General features: G+C 35.9%; 1 protein-coding gene across 1 annotated transcript in view; it reads right to left on the bottom strand.

Moving 5' to 3' along the window:
• The window catches only part of KIF15 (kinesin family member 15), a 35,534-nt gene that overhangs the window by 24,063 nt on the left and 828 nt on the right, over positions 1-10,643 (bottom strand). The window contains exons 2-10 of the mRNA XM_040547130.1: positions 8,587-8,626; positions 7,070-7,253; positions 5,524-5,600; positions 4,400-4,437; positions 3,358-3,455; positions 2,804-2,983; positions 1,851-2,060; positions 1,627-1,752; positions 594-716 (exon numbers count right to left, since the gene is read on the bottom strand). Of these exons, the coding sequence (XP_040403064.1) occupies positions 594-716; positions 1,627-1,752; positions 1,851-2,060; positions 2,804-2,983; positions 3,358-3,455; positions 4,400-4,437; positions 5,524-5,600; positions 7,070-7,253; positions 8,587-8,626 (1,076 nt within the window). The remainder of the gene's footprint in view (positions 1-593; positions 717-1,626; positions 1,753-1,850; positions 2,061-2,803; positions 2,984-3,357; positions 3,456-4,399; positions 4,438-5,523; positions 5,601-7,069; positions 7,254-8,586; positions 8,627-10,643) is intronic.

A 10,643-nucleotide genomic window follows, 5' to 3' on the forward strand; every position in this document is an offset into this window, starting at 1 on the left:
TAAAAATAATGATTAAGAAATTTATTTTTTCTGTACAGTTTGCTTTGGATCAACATATAATGCTTAGCTTTGCTGTTCAAAATGAAGGCGGTAGTTTCTAGCTTGATATTTCACTTTCAAAAATTCACTCAAATTCACTGTTTCACTTTCAAAATTCATTCAAATTCACTGTTTCACTTTCAAAATTCATTCATGAGAAATTTTTATAAAGATATTAGCATATATAGAAACTAGATGCACTGAAATACCACTGAATTAAGTGTCATGTCAACATTAATTTTTAGTAGATTTACTTCCATTTTACATTTTCTAATGAAGTGCTCAGAGAACAAGCAAAGAAAAATACTATCAGTCATTATCAAGTCTCCAACAGTTGTAGTATATTCACAATCAAAAGCAAACAAGTCTCTTTCAAAAATAATTTGTCAAAAATACTAAGTTTGCTTTCCTGAGTATTTTAAAATGTTATATTCCTTTCAATTAGTGATAGCACAAGACTGTTTCAATGAAGCTATCCCTGTTTGTACATATGTCATTTAAATGACAAAAAACACATTTGCTTCAATCATAAAGACACTGAGTAACTCATATACCTTGTTTTTAATCAACTTTGCTCGCTGAGCAAAATTAAGGGTGGAAAGTGTTTCACCAAAACATCTGGATCCTGGATGGACATTGGCAATTATACATGTTTTTGCATTACCACCAAGAGAATCCTGTTTAAAAAAACAAAACACAACAGAAGATAGCTTTATCTGTAGGTTTTTGGCTATAGCAGGCAGCCTAGCACTGCAAAATAGCCCACAAGCCTCAACACTATTCTTTCTCTAGTAAAGATGGTCTTGTTTATGGACTTCTTTGTACTACAATCACCTTGAAAAAACAACAACTTAAGAAATTAACACCTCATACAGTTACAATTCTCTTCAATTTTCTATGCATTTTGTATTGCATTGGAAAAAATATAATTCTGCAGAGGTTAATGCTTTTAAGATGTACATAAAACAGATGGAATGGTTGGGAAATTTTGCTGTAATTTCAATAAAACTGCATTGTAAGCAACATAAGTATTATGTACAAGTACAATCTTATAATACAAAAAGTCATTACAGTTGTTAATAGTAACTGTTCACAGAATTCTGGTGAATGCTAGCATCTAATAGAGAAGTCCTTAAACGCTTCTATTTTATTTTCTGTACATCTTGAAAAGAACCCATGAACTCTCAAGTAGGAAACAGTAGATTTGTCTAATTCTTAATTCTTACTAACCATTAGCACCCATCAGCTAATTCTGGGAATCCAGAACCCATCTCCAAATATCACACCATAATAGTCTTTCCCAAATTATAAGGAAGAAAACATATGCTTCTTCATTAACACTTGAAAATATAAAAATGAACAGAAACAAAGAAATTTCTTGTCTTCAATTAACAGCAGTAAAGCAACTAAATGTTCAAGTAAAAAGCTATTTTTCAAGCTTTCCTCCATCTGCCTGATATTAACACAGACTTTTTTTCCATGTACCTGCGTTCAGCTTTTTTTTTTTTTTTTTTTTATAAAAAACTTAAGAAAGCAAATGCTGTTTTTACCCCAATCAGCGTATAAATTCTAGAGTCTATATATTACCCGTAGCAGAAAAGTGAGCTTGGAATCCCGGTAACAGATGTGTCTCTGCTTTCCATTACCTACATCAACAAGCGCTGTGATTACTTGGCCCAGGCAACTTAGCGATCGATTTATGTTACCTGCTTCCTAGAACAGAGAAGGGAATAGAAATGAGCAGACCTGGTGGATGGGACAGGGCAATACATCCGAAAGGAGAAAGATGCCACAGATATTACAGAACTAACCTTCAGTCTCAGTCCTTCTGTATGGGTGTCTTTTTGTCTCTCAGACCCTGCCAAGTCCACCAGGTTGAGCAGGGAAGACCGAATGTTAACAACCTCATTGTTTTTCTCCATGGATTCCACTGTGATAGTGAAAACTGCATGTGATCTTGAGGATTCTCTGTTCATTGAAGTTGATGCTACACGACGGTTTCTCCAGCCCATAGTTAATACCTAAGCATGAAAAAGATATTAAACAATATCAAGTACTTCCAGTAGCACCCAGTATTCCCAGTCTTTACTTACAGATGAGATAAACAATAGCAAACATATTTCGGTGCAACAGTTTTTGAAAATCTCAAGGATAAGGACTTTTCCAATATTTTATGTAATATATCAGATAGAAATAATATTTATATACGTATATATTATACAGAGATATAGATTTGGGGCAGGGATCGGATTATATAGATAGATAGTCAAGCTTAATAAAAATACTAATTAAAATTTTAATTTCTTTCCTTCAAGAGCGCCATTGCCATTTGAGAATATAACATATCCCAAACTGGTATATGCTAGCAGTACAAAGGAAAAAAATATTTATCATCACAAGAGTACTATGTTTCATTCTTGCAGAAATTAACCTGACAATTTCTGGAACACACATGCCTCCTAATTAGCACAAGATGTAATTTTCTGCTGCTATTTGAGAGATGTGTATGACAAGCATTGGGGAAAGATTACTGTGATTGCAATTCATATGTTCCAAATTCTAGAACTGCATGATTCCTTACATGCATTGGATAGTCAGGAAACATCACCTAGAAATAGATTTTTTTCCACTATTTTGGAGGATGGAGTTGGGGGAAGAGGGTGTCAGAGACACTATGCATAAAAAAGTGCTTTAATCAAAGAAGAATATTTACCAAATAGGCATTATGACAAACAGCCCAAACATTAAAAAATAGCAAAAATACCTGGTACGCTTCAGCAGCAGATGACAACACCTGTTCAACAGCACCATCAACAAAGACCCCCTTCTTGATATGTTCTCTAAGAAAGAGCCCAGCTGAAGCAGAATCTAGTAAGTCAAAAATCTGTTCATTGTAGATTTCAATAAACGAGCATTTGCAGAGAAAACTCTTTCCACTGCCAGCCTGAAAAACACAATAATTTACACTATAAACACACTGGTTTTTATGAAGTGGCAGTGAGTTTATTTTTTATATATATAAAACTTTAAGCTTGTATATTTTCAACATACTACGTATTTCTGATGCCTGATATTCAGATGATAACCACATTCAGAAACCTAGATGCACTTTCAGACTCAAAATATAAGCATGCTTGTGTCTGAAGAAAGAGTACATGAACTTGGTAGACGCAATTTCTGATTAATAAAATTGATGCAAGACAGCTGTAATCCCAGACACACAACTGCTACACACTATGCTTACCAACCAGTCTTAGCTAACCTTTAATTTGAGACATTACTTTCATTACATTAATAAGTGTAATTAAATAAAGGTACCTTTTCTTTTTCACGTTCAATTAGAAAAAATAAGTATTCAAAGCTCCGTGGAATTACACCTCTCAGACTGTGAGTGAAATTATCAGAATCAGATGGTCCTAAAGAGATTTTTAAATTAAAAAAAGTTTTAGTTAGTACGATTCGAGAGCAATAGTTGGTCTTTTCAAGGTGTCCTTATAAAAGACTTAGGCAAGTCTTAGTCAGTTTATGGCAAAACCACAGAAGAAACTCAACAAAATCAGCTTTCAAGATCTAAAACTATATCCTGTAATCCAATTTATATGAAATCTAAATGATGCCTGTGGATGGTTATTTTATCTGTCCGTAGGGTTACCTAAATCTAAAATAGTATAAACAACATGAACATCCATGTAAAACATGTATAGGTGTACAGATATGCCAATACAGCTACCTTAAGCCTGCTTTGAAAAAATAGAAAGATGGAGTGGTTCTGCCTCCATGTTCATTTAATTTCTACGCAGTCTTCTAAAATATGTCAGCCATTTTGGTTATTTCCTTATCTTTCTGATGTCAAGTACAATATTAATGCATTTAAAATTACTACTGTATGAAGAACAAAAATACAAGGGGCTCCATATACAGAAGGACCTTAAATTCCTAGTTGGATAGGAATCAATTATTTTGAAAATGTCACCATTATTTTTAATGTAGAAGTCTGTTACATACTGTAATATTTTTCTACACACACAGAACACATCAGCCGAACAGGGAAACGAGCAGATCTACTCATTTTTGAGACGATTTATTTAAAATGTTTGATTTCATTGAAAAGTTTTTTTTCCTGTTAAAAACAGAAAAAATATACATCCTCAAAAAGATGGATGAGAGTACCTGTACTTCACTATTTTGATATAAAGAAAGAGTAACTGCACTGAGCACTACATCATTTCTTAAGCCTTAAGGATACCAGCAGAAAGACAAAAATCTAAACTGTTCCTGGCATTTGAGCAAGAAAACATTTCAACTCAAGACAAAAAATATCGTGAAACCACTGAAAGATAAAGCTGTCTCATGCACTTACCCATCATAGTAAAAGTTTTTCCCGATCCAGTCTGGCCACTAAAAATAAAAAAATAAAAATTCAAGTAACAAAGCTTTATTCCAGCTCTGAACTTTTCATTAATCTGTAGCTTCGAAGGAAAAACGTCAGTTTCAAATGAAAGGAATATTTTCTTCTAAACAGAAGATAAAATAAAGACAGAGGAAAGCTGAACGTGTCTAAGCTAAAAAAAAACAGAAAATCTGTTATATAAATCACCTTTTGTTACCCCCATCCATTTTCTTCCTTATTTCTTTTGGAAAGGGAAATAGTGGAAATCAACATTAAAATAAAAGCTTTCTAATATATACATTAAACTATTTTTTAGCTCAATCTTCTGGGTTTTATGTCACTTGGTAATACACATAAATCAAAAATCAGAAAGAGCCTTTTAAGTTGAATATGTCCTCTTATTATCCATAGCTATTAATCACGCTAGAGAAGCTTCAGGGCAATTTCACTTCATTTTTCTATATTTATAAATTGTAACAAAATAGAGTTCAGTTTTGGAAATGCTGTTCTAGGCTAAAAGAACAGTAAAGTTTTCATTAGATCAGTCATTCAAGTTAGCATTTTTGACCAAAGTGCTTACTCAGTTTTCAAAACGAGAATTTTGGGAGTTAGTATGATGATATTCATGCTACTGGTCATGGATATACTTCTACCTTGAAAACATTTTGAAAGTTAAATCTATCATTTATGAGTTCTCCCGTAGGCAGCTAAGACTAACTAAAGAAATGAGCTGGCCAAATATCAAGTCAGAGCAATTTTCATTCCTTTTTATTATGGACATACTGAAAACAACCACTATTCTCTTTAACACCACAATAAAACTTCTGGTTTTAAGACAAAAAATAATGATGCCAAAATGAGTTTACAATCCACATTATTGGTCTTCAGTATTAGAAGCATAACACCTACAAATAGATTCCTTAAAGTACTCTTCAATATTGCAAGAATATTCCCTATGTTGTTCTACGCTTAAGCAAGCACTTTCAAAGCTTACTGCAACATTAAGCAGACTTGGGAACTTAAAACCACAATTATTCATTAAAAAAGGCTCCTCAAATATTGTAACTGGTATGAAATACCATTAAATTACTTACTATGCAAAGATGGTCCCATTGTAACCATTCATACAAGATTCAACAATATTTTTGGCCACACTTGAGAACACAGACTCCTGGGAACAAAGGAAAGAAAAGGCAATTGGCACCTGTGGTTTAAATCTCTCTTCTATCACTGTTTTCTATGCCATAACTTTACGATGTATAACAATTGCGTTCTTTAAAGTCAGACAAGTATCATGACCTTGGAGTTCTCTCACAGCAAAACAATGTATCAGAAGTCTTTGTGACATAAAAACACTCCCTCTGCAAGTGATTTTGTTCCTTGTTGGGAACCAAAAGAAAAATAGTAAAACTCACCATAACATGGTTTCAGTTGCATTTATGTATAAGTGTAAAGTACTAATAATAATAATAATAATAATAATAATAATAATAATAATAATAGTGATCAAAACTAGTTAACTTTCCACATTTACCACTGTGTGATGGTGTATTCAGCAAATCTGCACAACTGCTGGCCTCTATATATTTTCACGCATTTCTCTTAGACCTGGAAGAAAAGCCTACCTACAAATGATAGCCTATAGCGTTTTGTTTTCTTTTAGATACGTTGTATATATTGCAGGTTCTTATTATGGCGTTTATTAAGAACTTTACAACTTCTTTGCAGAGTTCTGCATGAAGATGGATTACTGGATGTGATCCTGAGCAGAGTTCATTTCTCCATGTAAAAGACAGATGACACTTGAAAGATGATACTGTCCTTTTATTAGAATAAATTTTAAATCGGTACTGTTAAAAAGACCTCGTTCTTACTCCTTATAAGTGACCAATGCTTTATGGAATTATGGAACCCATCACAATTTATAAGGATATTACAGAAACCACTCAGTGTTCAAACTGATTTTAAAATGCTTGTTGAGATGGATTACTTTCAGGTTTCACCATTAAGATTACACTGTAGGAAGGAAAGACTTCCTTAAGAGTATGGAAACGGAAGCATGGTGCTTTGGATATTAAATGGGAGTGAAGTCTTAGATGAATGAAAATTATGTTCAGAATTTCAAAACCACAATATTTTAAGTTATAAACTGGAAGATTTTCCTGATGATGTTACCTTTTCCAAGGCCCTAAGAGTATTAGGACCAAGTAGTGAAAATCTCTAAACAATGCATCTGTTTAAATACAGATGTATAAGAAGGAAATATAACTAATGGAATATGATGCCATAAATTCCTAACATACAAATCCCATCTTTAACATCAGCTACTGACTGTCAGCTATTTTTGTGTGGGTTGCTCAACAGGGGGTTATTTTCTGTCTACGCCTTTACTGTAACATTTACTAATAGAAGCTTTAATTTTAATGCAAACTTTGATTAAATAAATTAACGGTGTTAAAAATACATGAAAACTATTAGAGCAGAATTTAGTGCAACATTTCTAAACAATAACTAGATACACCAGTCTGAACATAAAAAAATAAGACCTGAAGAATTACATCTTTAGAAAGGTTTAGTGTAGCAGTTGCCAAAATCTGGGCAAAAACTGTACTTCTGTTAAGAAATTCTGTAAGTTATTACCTGTGTTGTTTCCATATTTGCAACATAATCAAAAGTGAAGATCTTCGGCTCAGGCTTTGAATGCAGACGGATGGTGTTTAATGAAAGAACAGATAAACACAAGCCTTGATCTCCATCAGTTAACGCAGTTCCCTCTGAAGGAGGACGTACCCTTACATAAACTTTGATAGCATCACCTTCAACACTAAACAGATATTTGTGCATTAGATTACTTTGAAAGAGCTGATCTATCAGCTGCTCGATAAAATTAAATCACAAAAAAATCAGATTAAGCTACTGAAGTCATAAAAAGGTATCTCCTGAAATTATAATGAATTCATGTGTACAGGCAGAAATAGTCACAGATTTATTAAAGCTTCCAACGTGGCAGATTAAAAAATAAAGAACAAGAACTTAGTGGAACCTGTTAGTGCTGTATGTAAATTCAGCCTGTGAATTCAGCTCTAAGAGAGCACATTTCACAATGAAATATACACACACTCCCAGCCATAAAGAAACCACTGTTGTTATAGTAGGGGGTTCAGTAATTTCTAAGACCATGGGCTTCAGGCATCCTCCTTACTACTCAAAGTTAGAAAAAACTTTACAAATGGAACAGATGATGCTATATTACAACAGGAAATCTTTTAGCATTTTCTTTGCTAATGGGAGGGGAAAACAACATGTTTGAAATCCCGTTTGTTATGGGAGGGGAAAGAACAATCAATTTTTGATCCTTATTTCATCACATCTGTTGGCAGATGCACCAGTGGATATAACTTGAATAAGCAACTGTGCATGACTTATATATGACATATATAGGTGGAAGGAGTCCTGGCATAAATAACCAATAATAATATTTATACTAATATAATAATTAAAGAATTAAATTCTTACATGAAATGACAGCAAACTTGGATATCCTTTACTTGATTCTTTCACAAAAGGATGTTATAGCAATATGGTGTTATAACTAGCATTTATTTTTACTTTTGAAAATATGAAAGAAAGGAACAGAATAATTTTAAAAGTGGAATTCATGACAGAAATGTGGAGTGGGAGAACAGCAGAGGAAAAGCTTAAAAAAAAAAACAGGAAGCAACTGAGAAAGGGAAAACCTGACATTGGATCATTGGATTTGAGACATCCCACTAAATTGCCAAATATTTTGTCAGTATATAATATTTTGAGTTTTGGCAAAAACTGTATCTGGAGGAGAGCTTCCCCCCCCCCCCCTTTTAGCTGAGGATTTCTTCAAGGAAGTTTAACATCTCTTCAAAGATATTCTAGAGTCAGCTTAAGAGTTAGCAGACAAATGAGAATTCACTGCATGGCAACATTCCAAAAAGGAATCTGATGCCTCAGAACAACAATTTTATTGAGAACATTTTTTAAAACTTGAAAGGAAGTTTAGAGAGATAGGCAACAATCTTGTGCACGAAAACATTACAAAATTACTTTCCAATGTTATACTATGTTTTGTCTGCACTTTTTCTACAACATAATTATTCAGACATGTGAACTGGCCAATACTTTACCTAGGTGAGTTCAGCAAAGGCAATGCAGAGTCACGTAAATCTATAAAACAAAAAGTGAAAAAAAATACAAAAATTAAACAACATACAATTATTGCTTAAAAATCATTTAAATAGGAAATACTGTAAGCAATACTGAGGGAGATAAAAAAGAAAGCCTTAGAAATGTCTGTCTCACGCATGATCAGAACTGTATGAGAATATTTAGTAACAATCTTCCTTTGTCAGAAAGTTTGCTGTTTCTTGCAAAGGTAGAGAAAGCTCCAGTCCTGCAACGTGAGCATGTGCACGCTTTCTTCATGGATGACTTCCATCCCAGGGTCCTGAGGGAACAGGCTGATGTAGTCACCAAACCTCTCTCCATCGTATTTGAAAAGTCCTGGCAGTCAGGTGAAGTCCCTGGTGACCGGAAAAAGGGAAACATCACTGCCATTTTTAAAAAGGGTTGAAAGGAGGACCCAGGGAACTGCAGAGCAGTGAGCCTCACCTCTGTGCCTGGGAAGATCATGGAATGAATCCTCCTGGAGGCAATGTTAAGGCACATGCAGGACAAGGAGGTGATCCGAGACAGCCAGCATGGCTTCACCAAGGATAAATCGTGCCTGACCAATCTGGTGGCCTTCTACGATGGAGTGACCGCATCAGTTGACTAGGGAAGACCAACTGATGTCATCTACCTGGACTTCTGTAAGACCTTTGACAATAACCCACATGACATCCTAATCTCTAAATTTGAGAGAGTTGGATTTGAAGGGTGGACGATCCAGTCGATAAGGAAGTGGCTCAATGGCTGCACCCAGAGAGTGGTGGTCAATGGCTCTATGTCCAGGTGGAGACTGGTGAAGAGTGCTGTCCCTCAGGGGTCTGTTTTGGGACCGGTGCTTTTCAGTATCTTCATCAATGACATAGATGATGGGATTGACTACACCCTCAGCAAGTTTGCAGATGACACCAAGCTGAGTGGTACAGTTGACACCAAAGAAAGAGATGCCATCCAAAGCGACCTGGTCAGGCTGGAGAAGTGTGCCCACGTGAACCTAATGATGTTCAACAAGTCCAAGTGCAAAGTGCTGCACCTGGGTCAAGGCAATCCCAGACATGAGGACAGACTAGGAGAAGAACTCATTGAGAGCAGCCCTGCAGAGAAGGACTTGAGGGCTCTGGCCGACAAAAAGCTTGACACGAGCCAGCAGCGCACGCTTGCAGCCCAGAAAGCCAACTGCATCCTGGGCTGCACCAACAGAGGGGTGGCCAGCAGGGCAAGGGAGGGGATTGTGCCCCTCTGCTCTGCCCTTGTGAGGCCCCACCTGGAGTGCTGCATCCAGGTTTGGGGCCCCCAGCACAAGAAGGATGTGGGGCTGTTAGAGTGGGTCCAGAGGAAGGCTACAAAGATGCTCATAGGGCTGGAGCACCTCTCCTATGAAGAAAGGCTGAGAGAGCTGGGGATGTTCAACCTGGAGAAGGCTCCAGGGAGACCTCATTGAGGCCTTTCAGTACTTAAAAGGGGCTTATACAAGACAGAAAAGGACTCTTTACTCAGGTAGATAATGATAGGACAAGGGGGAATGATCTTAAACTAAAACAAGATAGGTTTAGCCTAGACATTAGGAGGAGTTCTTCACTGTAAGGGTGGCAAGGCACTGGCACAGGTTACCCAGAGAAGCTGTAGATGCCCCATCCCTGGAGGTGTTCAAGGCCAGGCTCAAGGGGGCCTTGGCCAACCTGATCTAGTGGGTAGCATCCCTGCCCACAGCAGGGGGGTTGGAACTGGTGATCTTTAACGTCCCTTCCAACCTGAGCTACTCTATGATTCTATATAAGCAGCTTATTGGACAGCTCCGCATTTCGAGATGACACAGCACCCTATGGCTACAAAGACTTCCTTTTTACCTAAGGGGGAATCTGATGTGAAATTACTTCCCATAGGTTAATCAAACAAACTATTAATAAGTAACATGATCAAACATAAAAGAATAAGCAAAATAACAATCAAAGGTGATTTACCAAAATATTCCAATAACAAAAGACCTTATAAGGTTTCTAAAAGTACACAGGTTTTA

This window comes from Cygnus olor, chromosome 2 (assembly GCF_009769625.2).
Source record: "Cygnus olor isolate bCygOlo1 chromosome 2, bCygOlo1.pri.v2, whole genome shotgun sequence".
NCBI classification, from domain to species: domain Eukaryota; kingdom Metazoa; phylum Chordata; class Aves; order Anseriformes; family Anatidae; genus Cygnus; species Cygnus olor.